The 22,446-nt window shown below is 44.7% G+C and overlaps 1 protein-coding gene across 1 annotated transcript in view; it reads left to right on the top strand.

Annotated features, from left to right (window-relative positions):
* FBXW8 (F-box and WD repeat domain containing 8) overlaps positions 1-22,446 on the top strand; it is a 64,460-nt gene continuing 42,014 nt past the window's right edge. Inside the window, exons 1-4 of the mRNA XM_054289047.1 lie at positions 1-288; positions 3,903-4,007; positions 10,139-10,303; positions 10,544-10,632. Of these exons, the coding sequence (XP_054145022.1) occupies positions 1-288; positions 3,903-4,007; positions 10,139-10,303; positions 10,544-10,632 (647 nt within the window). The remainder of the gene's footprint in view (positions 289-3,902; positions 4,008-10,138; positions 10,304-10,543; positions 10,633-22,446) is intronic.

Raw genomic sequence — 22,446 nt, 5'->3', positions numbered from 1 at the left:
ATGGCCGCGGTGCCGGCGGAGCGGGAGCGGCCCCGGCGGCGGGAGGAGCGGGCCGGGGGCACGAAGCGGCGGCGGCGGGATGAGCCCCCTCAGGAGCCGCCGGAGAGGCCGGGAGAGAGCCCGCGGGAGCCCCCGGCCGAGCCCGGGTACCTGGCGCTGGCCCGCGGGCTGCTGGCCGGCAGCGCCCCGGCCCGCCGCAGCCCGGCGCCCGCCCGGCCCGCCGGGGAACCCGCGGATGGGGAGCCCGGAGATGGGGACGATCTGCTGGGACAGCTGATCCGAGACCTGGTAGGGCTGCGCGGGGCCGGGGGCGGCCCTGGGGCTGCGGCGGGGACGGGCCGGGCCCCGGGCGGGGTCGCGGTGGGGCCGGTACCGGAGCACCGAGAGGGCTCGGCTGAGGGGCCGCTGGGAGCGGCGAGCAAAGGGGATCTTAAATTTGTGTTCCTGTGTGCTTGTCTATAAACTCAGCTTCTGAATATACACCTTTTACAAAGTTTTAACCCTTCAGAATCCGCCTGTCCTCTGTAATGGCACGGGGTGGGATTGTTGGGGTGTCCTATGCGGGGCTCGGTGATCCTCGAGGGTCCCTTCCAACTCGAGATATGCTGTAACTCTATGAAATAATATCTTTTTTCTCTTAAAATTTTTTGTTGTTTACTCAGGCATTTGATGTGAGTGTAGTAATTATGGATATCCTGCCTTGTGACACAGCAGCGTAGTAAGAAAACAAGCTTTAATTCTTTAAATAAAGGGGGTAATTTGGAAATAGTCTTAAATACAGTTCTGAACCAGATAAAACTTACTTTGGTAAATCCTCTAAATGCCATAGAGATGTTATTTACAGTATAGGAAAACTAAGGGGGAAACCAATTTTCTTGGTTCTCACTAACCTCACTATGACTAATTACTCTTTGCTAAAAAAATTAAAAGGAACAGATTAAATTTCTGTCTGCAAGGCACAAATTAATCCATTTTACAGAATTAGTGCTCCATTAGCACACAGGAGCCCGAATCTGTCTCAGAGGGGCTGGTTGTATTTGAGTTTTGGACTCATTCCAGTAGACTTTTAGACAGACTGGTGCTGACTTAACATCCCTGCTTCCTTGTGCTGAGGACAGGCTGCAGGAATTTTTGGGGTGTGGGAAGACCTGGCTGTGCCCCTAATGTTATGATTGCATTAGAATGTGTGAAAAATGCGTATTTTATTACTGGCTTTTCGCAAATATTAAAATGAATGTTATATGTGTTGTGTTAGAAAGTAATGCTGTATTAATTCTCTTAAGTAGTGTGTTAAATATAGTTTTGGGTTATAAATAAAATGTCACAATAGAAACGATGCTATGTAGGATACTTTTTTTTAAAGAAAGGACTTGCAGTGAGATAGCAGCCACAGGACACCTGAATCTTTCAGAGAAAAATAATTTATTGCCCTCTTATCAGAAGAAATGAACTTCTTCCCACCTCGAACTTGCTGTTAGGATTCAGAGGAAGAAGCTGACACTGCCCAGACAGAATCCTGTGTTTGAATGGAATTTATGCATCATGTATGAGGTGTATGAATATGCAACAGGCTGTTGATTTTAAGGGTTAATCTTCTGTTAATTTGGGTTCTTTTTCGGGCTCGTGCTGCCCAGAAAAGATACCCAGATGTCCATAACTCTTTGTTTCTATTGTCTCATATTGTCCTAATTCAAATTGCCCAAATTATTATTGCTCTAATTATATTACTATTTTTGTAACTATTTTTTACAGTTTTATAACATTAGCTATTTTATAACATTTTATTACTATTAAACTTTTAAAATTTTAAAACCAAATGATTGGTGTTTTTCACAGAATGGAATTGGTATGAGTTTGTGCTGTGCATCCTCTCTTGGCACTTCCTAACCCCCATTCCTTTACTTTGTAGGTTTCTTCTACAGCTACTCTTCATTTAAACTTAGACCCTTTGGAGCAGCAAAGCAGAAAAAAAAGGCACTTCTGGGTTTATTTGAAGCAGGGTATGAATCCTCGTGCGGCTCAGGTTATAAAAAGCCTGTAAAGGCTGGGAGAGCTGGGGGTGCTCACCTGGAGAGGAGAAGGCTCCAGGGAGAGCTCAGAGCCCCTTGCAGGGCCTGAAGGGGCTCCAGGAGAGCTGCAGAGGGACTGGGGACAAGGGATGGAGGGACAGGACACAGGGAATGGCTCCCAGTGCCAGAGGGCAGGGCTGGATGAGATATTGGGAATTGGGAATTGTTCCCTGGCAGGGTGGGCAGGCCCTGAATCCCTGGAAGTTTTTTGCTCTTTTCCCCCTCCTTTCCTCCGTTGTTGCTGAGCCTTGTGTGAGCCCTGCTGTGCCTGCAGCCCTGATTCCTTGCAGTGAGACCCCAGTGTGCCCCCAGCCAGCCCAGCTCTGCTGCTTGCACACGAGTCAAGCCCAGTTTGGAAGGAGCTGAGCCGTGGTGCTGCCGTGCCTGAGCTATAAGCCCGGAGCTAACAACCCTTGCCCGGTGGCTCCGGAGCAGGATCACACCTGGCCAGCTGGGAGCCAAGGAGAGCTTCCCTTTGTGCTTTCCTTGGGTGTCCCTGCTGGGCACGGCTGGGATTTGCAGCGCTCCAAAGCAAAACGGAACCTGCGGAGCCGGGAGCAGGGACAAGGAGCTGCTTGTGCAGGGAAATTGGGGGTGAGGAGGGGGGGCAGCAGCAGGGCTGGCTGCAGCTCCTGCTCTAAGGAACTTTAGAACAAGTGGGAGGTTCCAGCGTGTGTGAAGTGATGTTTTGTTGCTAAAAGACCTGATGGGAGCATTGCCCATGCCCTAAACACTTGCCTGTGTTTAGGTTGTCTTGTCCTGAGTGTGTCTTTTGCTTTAAAAACCACACCACCACATTATATTGGGATTTCCCTGAGGAACTGCTTTAAATAAATCCAGAATATCCCTTCTGTTCTACTGTGGTACTGCAAATGGCCCAGATTTGAATGAGAAGCTGTAGGAGAGACCTACAAAGACACAAAGGTACCAGACCTTCAAAGAAACAAAGACCAAAGTCCCCATGAGATGATCCTGAGCTTCTGAAGGCAAACAGTGGAGATGGATTTGAACTGAGCAGCTGATTTTGTGCATGAGGATTGATGGACAATGATCAGGAGCACCTGTGGGGGAACAGAAACCAGAGAAAACACTGCAGAGCAAAACTGGTCACATAGAAATAGTTATATATTATAGAAATATATATATTATAGAAATATATATATTATAGACATTACATATTATAGAAATAGCTGATTAAACTCTTTCTCTATTACAGAGTATAAAAATTTTGAATATTTAGACAGGATAACAGCATAGATAAATCTTGTTGTGATAACTGCATAAAGAAGATGTAGTAATTACGTAACTAAGCCAAACAGAGTACATCTAGGAAAAATCTATGTGCTGCATTTAGCTGTTAGCTTAAATTGATGGATTTGGCTTCAGTTTTCTGTTTGAGATGCTCAATTAGTTAAAGGAGAAACATTTCATGTTAAAAAGGCATTTTTATATTAGTAATGAAATAAACCAACTTTATCTCCATTCAGTTTTATTTAAAATATTTGTTCCTTTTTCCATCATAGATGTAAAATAGATTGAAATAGATTGAAATCTTGCTGGTGAAATTAATAATGGGCATATACCTTCAAAGTGATCATTTATTGGGTGTTTTTGGCACTTTAGCCAAACTGTTTCACTAGAACTTGTGTCCTGCCTTTCTCTGCCCTTTAAAGGGCCATGAAAGAAGTGAGGGGCAGAAAAACTGATATTTTAATGGAGCTGTGGTGGCCCTGAGGACACAGCATTCCTCCTCCATACCATGATAACTTCTCCTGCTGTCAAACTGTGTGTTAAACCAGCCTCACCAATTATTTTCTCCTTTTTCCTTCCCAGAATGAAATCAATGAGGTTCCTTTTTTCGACGTGCAGCTGCCTTACGAGCTGGCACTGAAGATATTCCAGTACCTGGGCAAGGCTGAGCTGGGCAGGTGTGCTCAGGTGAGTGCTGCTGGCAGTTTGCTGCTCTGATTCCACTAAAAACTGGCAGAAATAGTGATAAAACAGGCACCTCGACCTTCTTCACCAAGGAACTCAGCTGGTAGTGCTTTCACTCACAGGAGGCAGTTCCAAAGCTGGATATTGGAAATGTGATGGTACATGAGCTGGATTTACAGCTGCACTTGAGCAGAGTTAAATAAAACATCTGTGGCTTGGGCAGCAGCAAAGACTTAGAATTGAAAATAAATAGTGCAGAGATATTTTGATTTGAGTGAGTGTTCTGAAGCATTTTTGGTTCAGGTCAGTGTCTTGCAGTGTTTAGGACTCAGCACTTGACAGTGCTGAGGGCATGGCAAGAGTTGCTCCTCCCAATTTCCAGCATGGGATTGAACCACAGACTTTGGAGTAACTTTTTGTCTCTGAGGCTAAATTCTTAAATCACCCTGATTTCCTCTCCCCAGCCCTGCAAGGGGTTTATATTTTTCTTTTCTGATACTTTCAGATAATGCTCTCAGCAGTCTGTACTCAGGCATGGTCCTTAATTTACGTGTAGTTGTAAACTGCCTGCTCTTACTGAAGCTCTCACTCTCACCTCACTCTGCTCAGATTTGTTCAGCCCACACTGTTGGGCCTCTTTATTTCCTTTCTTCACACACTGACTGATGAAGCTCCTCTCTCAATGAGTCTTCAAAGCCAACTTAATTGGCAAGTGCTGGTTACCCTGTGAAATCAAGCAGAATATTGTAGATATAGTTCCAGCTTCTCCTGTGGCCACTGTTTAGGGTTCCAGGCTGGTGGTCATTAACTCTTACATGCAGAGCACATCTTGCAACCTCACAAAATCCAACCAAAACTATTCTCTGTGTTACTAACAGTCTAGGGCATGGTTTGAGTGGAAGAGAAAAATGTTAATATGTGAAAACTGAGAAGTGACAGACAGGGTGTGTTGAGGATGGCTGAACTTAAATATTCTGCAGATGGTCCAGGCTTGAAAGGAAATTGGGCTTTTAATGTTCAGTGTGAGTGTGTTGTAGTGTTAAATAAGCTACAAGTGGTTATTGCTTAAATCTTTGAGTTGCTAATGCCTTTTAGGGACAGGGACTGTTTAAAGAAAATGAATTCCTTGTGCAGGGCTGCTCTTGTAGAAGGGAAAATTCTCTAGGATTATTTTTTGGTGCTGTCCAGGACAGGGAAGCTTTCAGATGTGCTCGTTTCTGTCTCTTGTGGTTGAGATATGCCATCAGTGAAGGCCACAGCCCATGACATGGAACAGGGTTGCATTTTTGAAGTGGATTAGTTTAAGGTTTTTCTTTCACTCTCTTTTCCCCCCTCCTTAGGCATGATCACTTTACCTCATGGCATTATAAAAAGATTGGCTGCTAAGGCTGCTCCTTTTCCCTGTGCTTAGGGCTGCACTGGATTTCTCTCCACTTTGCTTTTTAGCTTGAACCTGTTCTCATAAGATGTGTTTTAACAGAGACAATTTTCCACATTTCTCCTTCTGTTCTGAAGTCACTGTTCCTTTGTGGCAGCTGAGCAAGTGCCCAGTGTTTCACAGGGCTTTCCCAATCAGATGAATATCCAGTGCAGAGCTGGCTTCTTTTTAAATGTTCAAATAAAAAGCAGAGCCATAAAAATAAATAGCATTTTCATTTTTCTCCTGGTGGTTTTGTTTTTGAAGGGGGGGAGCCCTCTTCTGTTCCATGGAAAACCCTGCTGCTTTATGGTGTTATCCTAGAAAGGTTTTTTTTTATTAAGGTGCCTTGGGATTTCAGTGAAATTGGGCCAGTTGGTGGAATTGGCATCATGATCCATGTGAGTGCTTTTGGAGAAAACCTGTTTGCTTGGTTCTTTATGCCAAATTGGTAACCAGCTAACAGGAAAGGAGCCTGCCTGCAGAGCCTCTCTGAGATTTAATCACACCACAGACTGTCTGGAGAACTTGAATTTCACCTTGATATTTCCCTCTCCCTTGCTCCCCCACAGCTTTTCTTTGATTTTTGGAATTAGTAGTGTAAACCACAGCCTGTCTGTGTGGCACTGGAAGTACAGAAGTCTGTAAATAAATGTCCTGAGCTCTGCTGGGTCTGCAGTAGGGGGGTGACATTCAGCAGCATCCACCACACCAGTCCCTGTTGATATCCCACGTTTGGAATTCAAGGAGAAAAGTATCCAGGGCTTCATGTAGCACAGAACAGGCCAGGGTAAGGCAGAATTCTGCCCTGTGAGCACTTTCTGATTGTGTTCTGACCATTGGCAGAAATATCTGTACCATGAATGACTCTCCTGTGGCTGTCACAGGTTTGGGAACGGTCACTCCTTCCTCCTTGTGCAGGGTGTAGAGGGAAAGGAAAACAATCCCAACACCACAAATGTCACAAACTGAAGTGTCCTTGTGTGATTTAGGGCTGATACTGTAAATACATTTATTTTACCCACTGTAAATACATTTATTTTACCCATGGCCTTTATGGTTCAGTTTGGTGATGAGGGGATGTGTTTGAATTCAGCAGCACTGAATTTTGGCAGTTTTGTTTCTGAACAGATCAATGGGAAATTCCCTTGACCTGTTTGGTTTTCATCTTAGAGAAGGTTTAGGAGTGTTTACCAACACAGGAATTGTGTATGTATCTGGGGCAAGGGAGACTGTTTCTAGGAATTTAGGAATGAATTGTCATGCATAAATCAAGAATTTCAGCTGCTTGCTTCCAGGGCTTCTGGGATTGTCAAACTGTTGAGGCTTTAATGTTTATACATTTATAAAAAGAAAATGGAATGTGTTTTTTTGAGCACGGTTTTGCATCAGGGTTGTTTATGGGTAAAAGCCATCATCCATCCTCCCTGTGATTCCCAGAGGGTGCAGAGAAATGGATGGGTGAGAATATCCCTGCCCTGGGCTGAGCCCCCAGCAGGGGCAGCAGGAAAGGAGGGGAGGATTCTGCCCCTCTGTCCTGCTCAGGTGAGACCCCACCTGCAGAGCTGCCCCAGCCCTGGGGTCCCCAACATCAGGAGGACGTGGAGCTGCTGGAGTGAGAGCAGAGGAGGAGATGCTGCAAGGGCTGGAGCCAGGCTGGGAGAGCTGGGGGTGCTCACCTGGAGAGGAGAAGGCTCCAGGGAGAGCTCAGAGCCCCTTGCAGGGCCTGAAGGGGCTCCAGGAGAGCTGGAGAGGGACTGGGGACAAGGGATGGAGGGACAGGACACAGGGAATGGCTCCCAGTGCCAGAGGGCAGGGATGGATGGGATATTGGGAATTAGGAATTGTTCCCTGGGAGAATGGGGAGAGGCTGGGATGGAGTTCCCAGAGCAGCTGTGGCTGCCCCTGGATCCCTGGAAATGTTCCAGGCCAGGTTGGACAGGGCTTGGAGCAGCCTGGGACAGTGGAAGGTGTCCCTGGCCATGGCAGGGGTGGCACTGGGTGGTCTTTAAGGTCCCTTCCAGGCCAAACCATTTTGTGCTCAGGGCTGTGAGCAGAAAAGATGAGCAGCTTCCATCAGAATGGCTTTGCATTGAACACTTGGCACTGTTTTTTGTACTGAGCTCAAAGTCCAGCGAGTTCTAATTGAGGCCCCTGGTCCCAGCAAATGAGCCTTGACTCTGCCTTTGTGTGTCTGGGGAAGAAAATAAACCTAGTGAAATAAAAACCATTATCAGATGCAGAGGGATGAATAAACCTTCATTAGGATTTGAGCCAGTTGATTTAGATGGGATTAGAAGAAATTTTGGATTTGATGGAAGAGGTGGGGTTTTTTAGGGGGAAAAATATCCCCCAGAGGCAAAACCAAATAGCAAAGCCTGTGTCAGCAAAAGCTTTTGAAGTCCTTCAGAACATTATTACTTGCTGAACTATAAAATATAAAACTGTCCCTCTGTGGAGCTCAGGGGAACCCAAACTTTCTTTGCTGAGAACAGTTGTAAAAAGATAATAGGAACACTGAAGACAAAATTAAATTCGGGACTCCAGATCTATAAACAAGTCTGTAAGATGTTGTCATTGATCCTTGCTGCAGTTTCTTGCAGTTTAGATTTGGAAACAGTTTTAACAAGAGCTTTGCACATCTCAGCTCCTCTCCAGCACCCAGCTTTTGGGTGCATGTAAATAAAGCCATAATGCCCTGGCTTTTGGGGCCTCACCTGAAACTCCAAGTCAAGCAGATCTAATAAAGCTGACTTGAAGCCAATGGCTGGTTTTAATGCTGCAGCTCACAGTGGTGCTGTAAAGTGAAATGCTTGAGACTCTTTATTAGTGATTTCGTGCAGCTGAGCCTCGCTCAGTGGGGTTTTACAAGGGATTGGCATGTGAGTTTGGGGCTGTAAGGAAAGGCTGGGTTAGGGACCCTTTGGAAATTCAGGCTTGTAAAGCAGCAGGGTTCACTGTAATTTGATTGAAAAAAAATCGGGATAGGATAGGATCTTTATTCCCCCTGAAAGTTGAAAAGGCAGTCAAAATTTTATGTAGCTCCCCCCCCCTTTTCTTTTGTTTTACTGTCTTTATAAAATGCTTTTAAAACCTTGAAACTTGAAAGGTCTGTGCAGTATTGTCTGTTTTGGCAGGCTGAAAGGTGTGTGTTTATTTTTGATTTTTCTATTGGAAAGCAAGGCAAGAGCTGGCCTGGTTTGGCTGTGCTTCCCTGTGCGTGTGCTCAGCCTGTCCCTGTCAGGAAAATGTTGCTGCTGTTTGGGGAGGGGGCAGAGGTTCTGCCTGGGGAGCTCCACTCCTGCACCGCAGCTGCTCTTTTGGTGTGTCAGCAGAAAGCTGCTTTGGGGTTTTGGTTTTTTTTTTGTGTTCTTGGAGCAATAACACAGATATTTATCCTACTTTTAAATCAAATTGAGAGCAAATTCCTGATGGTTTGGATTTGGGATTGCCTCTCTTTGGTGCTTTTGAAGTTGCTGAGTGTGTCCCTCCAGGGACAGGAGCGCTCAGCACTTTGATTCCAGGGTGCTGTGTGTTGCTGGAGCAGCCTCAGTGCTGGTTCTGTCATTTCAGGGTATTACTCTTGCCCTGTGCAGGTTGTTTCCTTTGGCAGAGGATGGAGGGGGATTGTCTCCCTGTGCCACTTTGCACTGAGGGCTCTGGGTGATCCAGAATGTTCATTTTGCTGCTTTTGGATATTCCTGTTTGAGCACTGCTTTTCTCTGTAGGTCTCAAACCTTGAAAACACTTGCAGGTTACTCAGATCACCCCTTCTTTCATCATATTAAACATTTTCTGTGTGTGTGTCACTATGGAAAAAATGGCAAATAAATATAAAGAGATGGTCCTGGGGGAGTTTGTGTCCATGGGAGGCTTGGATTCTTGGCATAATCTGGGGACTGAAATGAACATTAGATGCTTCATTGTAACTTACTAAAAATGATGTCAGTCTCAGAAGGTTCTTTTAATCTTTTTAGAACCAGAGCACAATTGATTGCTGCTTTCACCAGTTGTGGCTTTCATTGGTTACATCTGTTTTTTTAAATTAAGAATTACAGAGGAAAAAAAAAAAGCTACTTAAGTTGGCTCATAACTCTTGAATCTTTAATTCTGAGCCCACAATTGATTGTGATGAAGCTGTTCTCTCTGGAATGGGCAGCAACTTGAGGCTGCTTGAAAAACTTAATAATTCATTCCTATTTATGCATACTGTAATACAATAGGTTATAAATCACTAATGTCATACCCCTAATCAGGCATTGTCAGTGGGACTTCAGAGATATGGTGCTGTGATCTGAGAGGGTTTCTTAGCTACAAATATGAAAATATATTCATGTTTTTGCTCAAAGCTCACAATTCTCTCTTAATTGTTTTCTTGCTGCTTTTCCTGTCAAAATTTTCCAGTCACTGATATTTCAGTTTGACAGTGCGGCCACTAAACTGCTGTCTATGTTATGTGGAGATTTAGTGGAGTATAAACTCAGTTATTTCCTGAACAAACCACAGAAAATAAGCCTTTTGTTAAAAATCTGGGATTTTTGTACACTCAGGTGTATAAAGACTGAACAAATATATTTGTTAAAGTAAGACTTTTATCTTAATACAGACCTGTATTAATTTATATCTTAATATGAAATATTAAATAGTATCTGAAATATAAAATCTCATTTTTCCTTATCCATTTATGAGAGATCCATATACAAACATTGATTTCTAGGTCAGCAGGACATGGAAAATCCTTGCAGAAGACAAAGTGTTGTGGTACCGGCTGTGCCAGGAGGAGGGATACCTGTTGGACATGAGCATCTCTGACCATTCCTGCTGGAAGCTTGCCCTCAAAAACTGCAGAGCCAGAGAGCACATGCTGAAAACCAACTGGAAGGTGAGAGGGAAATTAAGGAATTGGGGGGAAATGGGAATGGGGAAAAATGGGAACGGGGAAAAATGGGAACTTGCTTAGAGCAAGTGCGAGACGAGGGTTGGTGTTGTGTTCTGCAGCTCCTCTTTCCCAGTTGAAAGCTGCTGGGGGGTTTTGGGGTAGCAGTAGCAAAGCTGGGAGTTTGCCAGCAGCAGGTTTTGGTGGATAAAGGAATGGGATCACCAGCCCTGTGTCTCTCTGCAGAACCGTGTGGGTGCCGTGAGCCAGCTGCACTACGAGCCCGGCCGCGTCCTGTGCGACGTCCACTGCTGCGATGGCGTGGTCATGGCAGGGTGAGCACGGGGCTGGCACTGCCCTCTGTGGCTGCACGGGGCTGGCACTGCCCACTGCACCTTCCACAGAGTGTGCACTGCTCACTGCACCTTCCATAGAATGTGTAATGCCCACTGCACCTTCCACAGAGTGTGCACTGCCCACTGCACCTTCCATAGAATGTGTAATGCCCACTGCACCTTCCACAGAGTGTGCACTGCCCACTGCACCTTCCATAGAATGTGTAATGCCCACTGCACCTTCCACAGAGTGTGCACTGCCCACTGCACCTTCCATAGAATGTGTAATGCCCACTGCACCTTCCACAGTGTGTGCACTGCTCACTGCACCTTCCACAGAGTGTGCACTGCCCACTGCACCTTCCACAGAGTGTGCACTGCCCACTGCACCTTCCATAGAATGTGTAATGCCCACTGCACCTTCCATAGAGTGTGCACTGCCCACTGCACCTTCCATAGAGTGTGCACTGCTCACTGCACCTTCCATAGAATGTGTAATGCCCACTGCACCTTCCACAGAGTGTGCACTGCCCACTGCACCTTCCACAGAGTGTGCACTGCCCACTGCACCTTCCATAGAATGTGTAATGCCCACTGCACCTTCCATAGAGTGTGCACTGCCCACTGCACCTTCCATAGAGTGTGCACTGCTCACTGCACCTTCCATAGAATGTGTAATGCCCACTGCACCTTCCACAGTGTGTGCACTGCTCACTGCACCTTCCACAGAGTGTGCACTGCCCACTGCACCTTTCATAGAATGTGTAATGCCCACTGCACCTTCCATAGAGTGTGCACTGCCCACTGCACCTTCCATAGAGTGTGCACTGCTCACTGCACCTTCCACAGAGTGTGCACTGCCCACTGCACCTTCCATAGAATGTGTAATGCCCACTGCACCTTCCACAGTGTGTGCACTGCTCACTGCACCTTCCACAGAGTGTGCACTGCCCACTGCACCTTCCATAGAATGTGTAATGCCCACTGCACCTTCCATAGAGTGTGCACTGCCCACTGCACCTTCCACAGAGTGTGCACTGCCCACTGCACCTTCCATAGAGTGTGTAATGTCCACTCCATCCTCTATAGAGTCTGTAATATCCACTCCATCTTCTATAGGGTGTGTAATGCCCAGTCCACCTTCTATAGAGCATGTAATGCTCACTGCACCTGCAACAGTCTGCAGTGCCCACTCACCTTCTGTAGAGTGTGTAATGCCCACTCCGTCCTCTGTAGAGTGTGTAATGCCCACTCCGTCTTCTATAGAGTGTGTAATACCCACTCCACCTTCTGTAGAGTGTGTAATGTCCACTCCATCCTCTATAGGGTGTGTAATACCCACTCCATCCTCTATAGGGTGTGTAATACCTACTCCATCCTCTATGGAATGTATAATGTCCAGTCCACCTTCTATAGAGCTTGTAATACCCACTCCACCTTCTACAGAGTGTGTAATGCTTCCTCCATCCTCTCTAGAGTGTGTAATGTCCACTCCATCTTCTGTAGGGTGTGTAGTGCCCACTCCGCCTTTTATAGACTGTGCAATGCCCACTCCAACCTCTGTGGAGTATGTGATGTCCAGTCCACCTTCTATAGAGCGTGTAATGCTCCCTCCATCCTCTATAGAATGTGTAAAGCTTGCTTCATCTTCTATAGTGTGTAAGGCCCCCTCTATAGAGTGCGTAAAGGTTGCTCCATCTTCTATAGGGTGTGTAATGCCCGCTGCACCTGCTACAGTCAGCAGTGCCCACTCCATCTAATAGGGTGTGTAATGTCCACTCCACCTTTTATAGTGTGTAATGTTCACTCCATGTGTTACAGAATGTAATGTCCATTGCACCTGCAACAGTGTGTAGTGTTCACTCCATGTTTACCAGAGTGTGTAATGCCCACTCCATCTTTTACAGTGTGTGTAATTCCCACTCTACCTTTACCAGGCTGTGTAATGCCCACTCCACCTTCTATAGAATGTGTAATGCTCATTTTATCTTCACCAGAGTGTCTAATGCTCACTTCACCTTTAACAGAGTGTGTAAAGCTTGCTCCATCCATACCAGGCTGTGTAAAACTCCCTCACCTCTACCAGGCTGTGTAATGCCCACTCCATCTTTACCAGTCCGTGTAGGGCTCACTCCACCTTCACCATCTGAAATCTCAGGTGCTTCTTTGAATAAATTCAAAAGCAGCACCTGTTTGTTGCTTAATTAATTAACTTAATTCTGTTAAGAATGGATTCAGCTGCAGTTCCTGAGACAGGCTGTCCTTAAGTGACTGATGAGGATGTTTATCTACAATTTACCTCAGCAGTTCAAATTTTTATGGAACTATTCAAAAGTTATCTCATATGCAAGTAGTCACTGTAAAAACTCAGGTGCTTTCTGATGAACTTCATCTTTTTTGCTGTGGAAGCACCCAGAATGTATTAAACATTTTACACATCTACTAAAAAAATCCCCCTTTTAAATGTTTTTTCATAAAAATCTCTTTATCAGAAGGGTATCTTGTCACAGCACAAAAATAACTTCAGAAGGGCTGTTACTTTTGTCCATTGTTACTTAAAGGACAACCTGGGAGGAAAATAACCCACTCAGAATAGATAAACTTCTCTTTTCCTAATATAGAAGTTTGCTGGAACTTGGTTTAGTGTTATCTATTCACGTGGTTTATACTCTTAAATACAATTTTAAGAGTCTCACAAATTTTTAGAAGAGGTTACAGTGGTTCTCCCAGGAAGTGTGAGGCTTTCCTGTGTTCTGTTTGAATTTCACAGGTTCAGTAATTAGTAACCCTCCAGAAATGACATGAGTAAATAAAAATTATGATATAAATAAAATTATTACATTGTCCTTGACATACCAGAGTTAGAAGTGTAATGGTAGCACTTCATGTTAATGGTGTGGGACTGAGGAAACTGCTTCTAAAATACTTCAGAATTCACAGACTGGTTATAAGAAAGATGCCTGGAAAACTCTAATTCATGGAAATCCTTTTGAATGCTCTTGGACAGCTGAGAGCAGGACTCTAAACTATCAGACAGCAAACCCAGTTGTCTCCATGCTGCTGCCAAAACCTCCAGCTCTTCTTTTCCTTCATTTTCTCTTTTGTATTTATATCCAAACATGCAGTAGGTAGGAATTATGCAGATTAAATTACATTTCTGAAGTATTAATAAGCACAGGTTGTGAATCCTGCATATTAAATCAAATAGTTCATATTTTGGCTTGTTGTATTAAAGAAGTTGGGTCCTGACAGTTGCACACACTCTTTTCATGTTGCTTCTCCAGTTCCTCCAGTATGTCCTGATTCTCTTGGTGAATTTACATCAGGGGTGTGATACAATTAAATAATTCAGGTTCCTGAAAATAGATGAGCAGGTAAGGGACCACTGAGGGAACTCTGCATGTGTGTATCCTTTAGGAAAAAATGATGTTCACTTAAATGACTTTCCAGTAATTTCTCTGAAAAATGAATTATCTCTTTATGAAGCTGTCAGCATGTGTTTGGTAAAACAACATGAAGAAATTAAAATTCAGCTGTTTGAATTTACCTGGTTGGTAAATGAAGAGTTTAGAGCATTAGAACACAAAAATTATGTTATGTCCTTTGCTGTTTACTGCTTGTCCTTCACTCTGCTTGGTCTCTTAAATTGGTAAATATCAATCAAGGGAGACTTCAATTTATAACTAAAACTTCAGAGGGCATCAGCAAATTGTGCAGAGAAATACTTTATGTGCATTTGGTAAGTATTTAGGATATTGAGGAATTTGTTGGGGTTTTGTTGTTTGCTGTGTTTTGTTTTTTTAAATCCAACCATAACCCTCCCCTGTCTCTCCCAGCTTATAAAATTGAACTTAATGGCACTGTGCTTTCAAATTTGTCATAAAAGTGTAATGAATCTGGTGATCAATAACAAACTGTTGTGTTCTTTCAGTGCTGAAGAAGTAATTTAATAGCTGAGGTTTACAAAGTCAATTCTCCTCTCAGTATAAATATCAATTATCTGTTACATTTAATGATTCTCTCTCCTGTTTCACAAACACTGTGCTCAGCTTTGCATGGGGAATAATCAGTGATTACAGAGGGACCTGTGTGTCTGAATGTGTGAGTTTGCAGGGCCTGGTGCTGCTAATCCAGAATTGTGGGGCATTAACCAAGGATTTTCTATTCAGAATATTTTGTATTCCCTATATTTTCTATTTCTGCTCAGGGCTGCTCAGTTTTTAGCAGGTTTTTTGATTATAATTGCCTGGACACGCTCCAGCCCCTCCAGGTCCTTTCCTTTTCCTGAGAGTCCCAGAACTGGGCAGAGGGTTGGAGGTGCCCCAGGAGTGCCCAGAGCTTTGCCCTGGGACAGCCCAGGTGCCCTTGGCCCCTTGCACACCTGGGCACACCTGGGCACACCTGGGCTGGTGTCACCAGCACCCCCAGGGCTTTGTCCACCCTGTGCAGCCTCCAGCATTCCCTGGGGTGGTGGTGGCCCATAGTAGGATCCAGTACTTGGCCCTGCTGATGTTCTGTGCCAGAACTTTGCCTGGCACTGAGGTCAGGCTGACAGGGCGGTGAAATAAACAGGGCAGGAGATGTTTCTCCTTTTTAATGCCTTTATTAAAAATCAGCTCGGGTGGGAAGAACCGAGGGCTTGCAGTCACACTGCTGCTGCTCCCAGGAATGGCACAGAGGAGGAGGAACAGTGCAGCTTTGTCCATTGGTCTGCAGGCAGAGCTGGAGCTTCCATGCTCAAGAGAGCATCAGGAGCTTGCCAGTTTTTCAGTTTCACATTCAAGGTCCGATGTCCCCTCTTCTCCAACCATCTGGGTGCCATCCTCCAGGAAGCAGCAGGGTGCCACTGACAAAAGGGGGATTCCCAACCATCAACAACAGGTAGTTAGTCACAGACATCTTTTATGAAAAATCCTTTCCTTGGGATTTTTCCTCCTGAGAAGCTGAGAGGCCTCAGGAACAAAATGTAAACAATGATTATCTGCTGCTGTGGAATGCAACAGGTGCATCTGGGATTGGTCTCATGTGGTTGTTTGCAATTAATGGCCAATCACAGTCAGCTGGCTTGGACAGAGAGTCTGAGCCACAAACCTTTGTTATCATTCCTTCTTTTTCTATTCTTAGCCAGCCTTCTGATGAAATCCTTTCTTCTATTCTTTTAGTATAGTTTTAATGTAATATATAACATAAAATAATAAATCAAGCCTTCTGAAACATGGAGACAAATCCTGTCTCTTCCCTCATCCTAAGACCCCTGTGAACACGAAACGACAGGTAATTATAACAACAATAGTTAGAACTCCACCCTGGCAGCAACTGACCCGATCTGTGAACTCTGCAGCCTTTTAAAATAATGGGCAACTTTTCACTCATAACAGGCAGCATTTCCCTGGATCCTCCTTCCAGCCCAGCTCCTAGATGGGCATCACTGAGCTCAGCTCACTGATTGCTGAGTCAGTCCCCTGGGAAAGGAGGGTCCATGGCCTCCTTCCTGGTGGGAAAGGGTGGGAAGTGTTGGGGTGAGCTCTGCTCCCCTCCCTCAGCAGCCTGGGGTGGGTCCCAAGGTCTGCAGCAGGGTGCCAACCATTTCCCCTTGGATCATGGGCCTTCATTCTGCTCCCTGCCCCTGTTTTCCTGCCTGGGTACCCTGAGGACAGGGCCTTAATTCCCTCAGCCTTTTCCTCATCTTTTGTCACTGTCTCTCCCTGATCCAATAAAAATGAAGATTCTCCTTAGCAATCCTTTTGTTGCTGATGTATATAGAGAAACATCTTTTACTCTTTTTCTGGCAGCAGCCAGATGAAGTTCTAGTTGGGCTGAGAGGAGTTCTGGTTGGAGAGAGCAGGAATGCTGGGGTTGGTGTGTTTGGGAATCTTGGAGCAAGCCTGGAGTCACTGATTGATTTGAACCTGTGCTGGACACGATCTTATCATCTTCACTGTCCTGCTGCAAAGTGGAATAATTTTTATTTTAGTTGCTGTAGAGCTTTTTAACCTTTCTGAAAGGGAATTTATACAGGTTTGGGCAGAGTGACTTAAACCAGCAGCTGTAATTTATAGAGGCACAGTTTGAGCTGGTTCAGGAGCAGCTCTTTATTAATCTGTGAAGGAAGCAAAGGCACAGAAACACCCAGAGAAACGCTCCTATTCCATGCACTCTCCCTTGTCCCCACGCTGCTGGCCAGGCTGAGGCCAGGAGATGGCAGAATTTCAGGGATTGATTGAGTGCAACCTGAGCTGGGAGCCGAGGTGGCAGCGAGCAGCTCCCCTTTGTGCTGCCTGCCATCAGATAATTCAATCTGGCCTGCACGCAGAGCTTCTTGTGTTTGTCATTAAAATTTCATCCCGGTGGTTACCAGGCTTGTTTTCTGGGTCAGCCCCTGAGTCCCTTTTCATTTGAGCCAGCGGTGTTTGTGGTTACCTCACTCCCAATCAATGCTGGATTCGCCAGCCTTTCTACAGTTACACGTCTCGAAGGATCTTCTCTAAAGGGATGATGTTCTCCCCCTCATCCCCCATCCAAATGGAGTTTCAGCCCGAAGTCAGAGCTTACTTAAAGCAATTATATAGCTGCTTGCTTGGCTTTTAGAAATTCCTGCTGGTGATGAGGCTCCCTGTGCCTGATGCTGTCATTTACTGTGCAGAATGCCTGCATTACTTCACTTTCTCTTACTAAAATCTGGATTTATGTGAGTTTTTTTAAAGCAAATGCACGTTCAGACAGTAAAATTGCTACTTTTTTGCTACCTTTTTTTCTTTTGCTGCCTTTTTTTCAGAGGTTGGTTCCTCCTGGACAACGTGATCTCACAACATGCATCTGGTCCTTGTTTTGACCTTACCATTCCAGAGGATCCCATGGTGTGATGTGCCCTTGGCATGTCCTGAACCTGTTGCTCCTGACTGGCTCTGAAATACTCACCTGTGGCTGTTCTTGAGCCCTGGGGTGAGCTTGCCTTGTGCTGCTGGTACTCATCTCACTTCACAGCTCACCCCTAAAACCACACCAGGTGGGCTTTGAGGGGAATGTGTTAATTTTTTAATGCTTGCAGAAAAAGCACTGTGGCTTCACTGCTGCTGGGGGTGGCTCTGAAAATCAATAGAGATCCAGAGTCAGAACACCCTTCCCAAGACCCAGAACTATAAACTATCATCTTCTTTTTCTTCAGTTTTGCATGACTGAGTGGTGGCCTGGTAGTGAAGAGCTTAGCCACAAACTGATTTAGCAGATGCTGTGAGGAGTTCCTGCACCTCTTACAGACTGGGAAATCAGCCCTGGCTGCTCTTGAAATTTTAATTTCAGATGTTTTCCTTCTTCCCCCCTAAGTGCTCCCTAATTTCCTTGAGATTTGAGGAGTTAGGACTGGTGAGATTCATCTGCTGGTTGCCTTGATAAACCAACACATTCACATTTCTCTCTTTTCAGGGTGGTGCACACCTGGCACAGGTGGTGTTTCCCCAAGTGATGCTTGATAAAGGCAATGAGAAGCTAAGGAAGAGCTTCCTAAATATCCTGTGTGGTTTATTAGGGGAATCTGGATATTTATTTCTCATGCTGATATCCTAAATGCTGAAATGATTGAAATTATTTTATACAGCACTCACAAACAATTTGGGCCTTTCAGTTTAACTCATTTTGAGCAACATCTCCACACAAGTAGCTGCTCCTTTATGGTGAGTTCCTTTGTTCTCTTCCATCACCTTCCACTCCACTTTGTTCCTGCTCAAAGGTGACCTGCAAATGACTTTTTAGAAGCTGGGCTTGCCACTCTCTTTAGTTTCATAATGATGTGTGAAACTAGCCCGAAAGGCTTGAAAAAGCTTTCCTGCACTTTTAAAAACTTCATGTCAACTCTCATCTAATTTGGATTTTTTGCTATAGGGCTTGTGCGTTATTCTCAAGGTATTTATTATTAGCTCTTGCATCTTAATTCAGTGTGCAGACCTGAGGAAACCAAAATATTAATTAGTAATGAAAATGAATCAAAGTTAACAAACTGAAGACTTCCAACAGCCTGGATAAACCCCTGCCTTGTTTAATTGCTTAGATTTCATTTCTATGAGGCCACAACTTTCATAGTTTCTCTGTCTCCTCCCAAGATGTCAAACAAAGCAGAAGGTGAAAATAATTGCTTTTTTCTTCAACCTTCCCCAGACCTTTTGTGCTCTCTTCATTCACTCTCATCATTGTTGAGGAGCAGTGTCAGGGCTCCTCTTTCCACCCTGAGCAGGGCAATGACATCATGAGTCCAGAGGGTGACAGATGAGCAGGGGCTTAGGTAAGGTGGTGTTAGTGACAGCCAGGCTGCCTTTTCTGCCAGCTCCTGAATAAAACCTTTCAGGTGAAAGCCAGGGTGGGGTTGGGTTGTTGGGTGTGCTCAGTGGTGTCAGGTGTTGAGGATTTACCTGCCCTGCACTCATCAGCTCATGGCACCCATAGGGGAAAGCAGCTGAAGGCTCCTGGTGTCAGAGCAAACAGGATGGGATCATTGTTGTATTAAACAGGGAGGGAGTTTTGAGTTGGTTTGGGGCTTTTTTAATTTATGAAGCCTGATCTGACTCTCTGGAAGCTGCTTTTCCAGGCTGCCTAGAGCTCCTGGTTTGCCTCTGGGTTTTGCTGCTGCAGGGATGTGCTCAGTGATGCCTTTGGTGTTCTCAGGCACAAGCAGTAATTTTGAGCTTGTAAATCCTGGTTTTAAACTAAGGCCAGACAAACCCATCCTTCTTTCTACTGCACTTCATGAAGATTTCATTTTTACTCTTTGGGCTGTCACCATCAGTGCCTGGAGCTCAGGTGCTGCCCCTCCTCTCTGCTGCTTGCAGCCTGTTGCGGTTTGTGTTCCTTCCAGAGCAAACAGATCAATTTCCAGCATCCTCCAGTGGTGTTTTCTCACCTCTGTCTGCAACTGGAGCCACTGTTTTTATCTGTGCTTTGTCCTTTGTGACATGATAGGGCTGATGGAGCAGAGCCTTCCCAGATTGCATCATAATGCCTCCTGAATTCTTATGGAAAAGATAATTTTTTTTTCTCCTGAACCCACAGTAATTTGTTTCCTTGGTAGAGGAGCTGCTTTAATTAATGGGCCTGGGCTGATGCAAGCCACTGGAACCTTGAGCTAGGGGATGGGAGATTTTTTTGCCTTAAAAATCAAATTATTAGAAACAGTGTGGCTTTTTCTAATTGCTGCTTTTATAAATGTTCATTAAAATGTTTTCCTTACAGTACAACCCTTTGGCTTGTTTCTGTTCCCTTGGTATGACATTTGCATGCACTTAATATAGAAGGTGAGGCAGAAGCAGTGAGGATGGTGAAATGTTAATTTTGTTACAGATAACTGTGCTAAGCTGCAGAACTACACACTGCAGCAGCTTAACCCACTTTCTTGAGGGATAATTTCCTAAATAAAGCCCTAAAAAGGAAGGTAGAAGCTCTCTGCAGCTCCATATTTGTGAGGGGTCCACAGATGGGCGTGGGTTGGTAAATTGGAAAGTTGGGTTCCCAGCAGAAGAGTTTGGGAACTGATCACGAGGATGCTCAGAATGGATTTCCTACATGCTAAATCTGAAAGTGCTTCCAGACCCATTTTGGGACACATTAGTCACATTTTTCATGGCTGCACTCATATATCAAGCAGCCCAAAAGTACATTTGGATGAAATCAGGGCAATTAATTTTCTACTCTGCATTCTTCTACCAGCATTAGGATTGTTTCAGACTCTGGTTTTGGTTTACCCCCATCTGTTTTTCCTTGTGTTTTATGGTGTAGCTTTCTGCTATGTAATAGAAAATTTTCCCTTCCCTGTTCCATTTGTGTTTTATTTTTGGCCATTGTGTTCTATTTATATTCCTTTCTGCCATGTCAAGTAGCTCTTTCGTGCTACTGTTAGTTTTTCCTGAATCCTTTCCTTAAGGAATCCTTCAGCCAAGCTACCTGTTGGTTAGAGTTGGCAAAATCCAAATACCTGAGAGTGAGAATGCAGGGAGAATGGGGAACTTTTACCTTTTCCAGTCTTTGAGGCTCCTCATCCTGTGGTAGATGTTTCTGAGCTGTCCATCACTCATCCCTCACTTCAGAGGAATACAAAGAAGGTTCTAGAATCCCTTGAATTGCTATTTTTCATTGTGATTGAGGTACCTCCCAACATGCCAAGGTTCTGATGAGGGGCTGTTTTGAAATTGGACATTGAGTTGTCACTGTCTCAATTGAGCCTGGCAGAGAAGATGGAGCTCAGGGTCAATCTGAACCAATTTCAAGGTGTTTGGGCTTGGGTTTGCATCTTTAATTGGGCCTTATTCTTGAGCCTGCTGAGGGGGCCACTGGCTGATACCTCAATTAAACACAGGAAGGACTGGAGAGTTGCTTGTGGTGGAATAAGGATGAAAGCTCTGAGGTGCTTGTTGGAGCAAGACAATGCAAAATACTCATTATTTTACTTGCTTATCAACAGGCATCTGCTTAAACAGAGACTGTTACTGCAGCAAAATTCCTACTGACTTCAATAAAATGCACTGACATTGTAAGGACTTCATAATAAGATCTTTTGAGTATTAACAGATGGTCCCTGACTGCCTGAAACAAAGTTGTTGGGTTTTTTTTTTTGGTTTGTTGATCACCGCAGGTATCTGGAAACCGAACAGACTTTGCCTTCTGGAAATCAGACCTGACTGTGAAACAAAGGGGGTTCTTTCTCCTTCCTTTTCCTTGCTGCAGACTCTTTAGAGAAAATATGGAAAATGTGAACTGGTTTCTGGTGGGTTTTATCAGAAGTCTTTGGTGACCAGCCCAGTTTATGCAGTAAGCCTTGCCCTGGAGGGGTGTGCTCGAGGCAGCACCAAAAGTGAATGGCACCAGCATTCTGTCTGAACAGAAACCCAGCAAGGGCCCTGTTGACCCTGTGGTTTGAAGTGAAATTCTGCAGTGCCAGCAGTCCCCCAGCCATGAAGGAAAGCAGTTTGTCTTTGCTGCTGCCATGGACTGAATGAGCGGAGTCTCGAATGTTTGGAAAATGTTCCTGTTAACAGTTTTTCTTTTGTGTATTTGTCAGTTTATATATTAGTTGCAGTTGTACTTTGCACAAACACTAATTAGACAGCCATCAACACTCAGGGCCAAAACCTTACTAACAATGCAACTGTGATAGCAGTGTCTTAATTGGTTGAGTATAATTGTCATTAGGCAACCATAAAGACATCTGGGGCTCTGGAGAGGGATCAGCCTCCCCCTCCTCCTCTTCCCCAAATTTGTTCTGGCTATTGCTATCCAACACAGTGGAGCTTTTTCAGATGAGATTCTGTGTTTTGACCAGTTTCCTGATGTTTTTCTCCTTATGAAATCGTCTGCCTCTTCAGCACCACTTCATTAGAGTTGTGCCAGCCTCCAGCTCTGCTTCCTCCCACATGTGCTCTGCACTCCACCACCTGCTTCCCAGACATTCATCGTGGGGCAGCAGCAGCTTTTAACCCCAGCTCCTTCTGCTTTCACTCATGTGGGAGAGCACAGCAAAATGTCCTTCTCATTACTGCCACTAAAAAGCAGTCACAATGCTTTTGGTTAGTGAATAGGTATTTTTATTGTATATTAATTTAATTTCTCCCAGTTTTTCCATGCCATATGCATTCTACCTATTGTTGCCCCATTTCGGCAAGGTTTTGATGCATCTTTGTAAAGCTTAAGCTGAATATCCAGGCTAATTTTTACAGCTAGATCCATATCTGGCCAGAATTACAGGATGGGCTTGTTGAGGAGAAGTATATTTACTTCATGCAGCTTGAAGTATATTATTTAGTATATATTATTTAGTATATTATATTTAGTATA

The sequence above is a fragment of the Melozone crissalis genome, unplaced genomic scaffold, assembly GCF_028551555.1.
Source record: "Melozone crissalis strain CALT ecotype California unplaced genomic scaffold, PUWL_Pcris_2 ptg000063l_1, whole genome shotgun sequence".
Lineage (NCBI taxonomy): Eukaryota > Metazoa > Chordata > Aves > Passeriformes > Passerellidae > Melozone > Melozone crissalis.
Note: the sequence above shows the minus strand (reverse complement) of the source record. Positions and strands in the feature narration are given on the sequence as shown.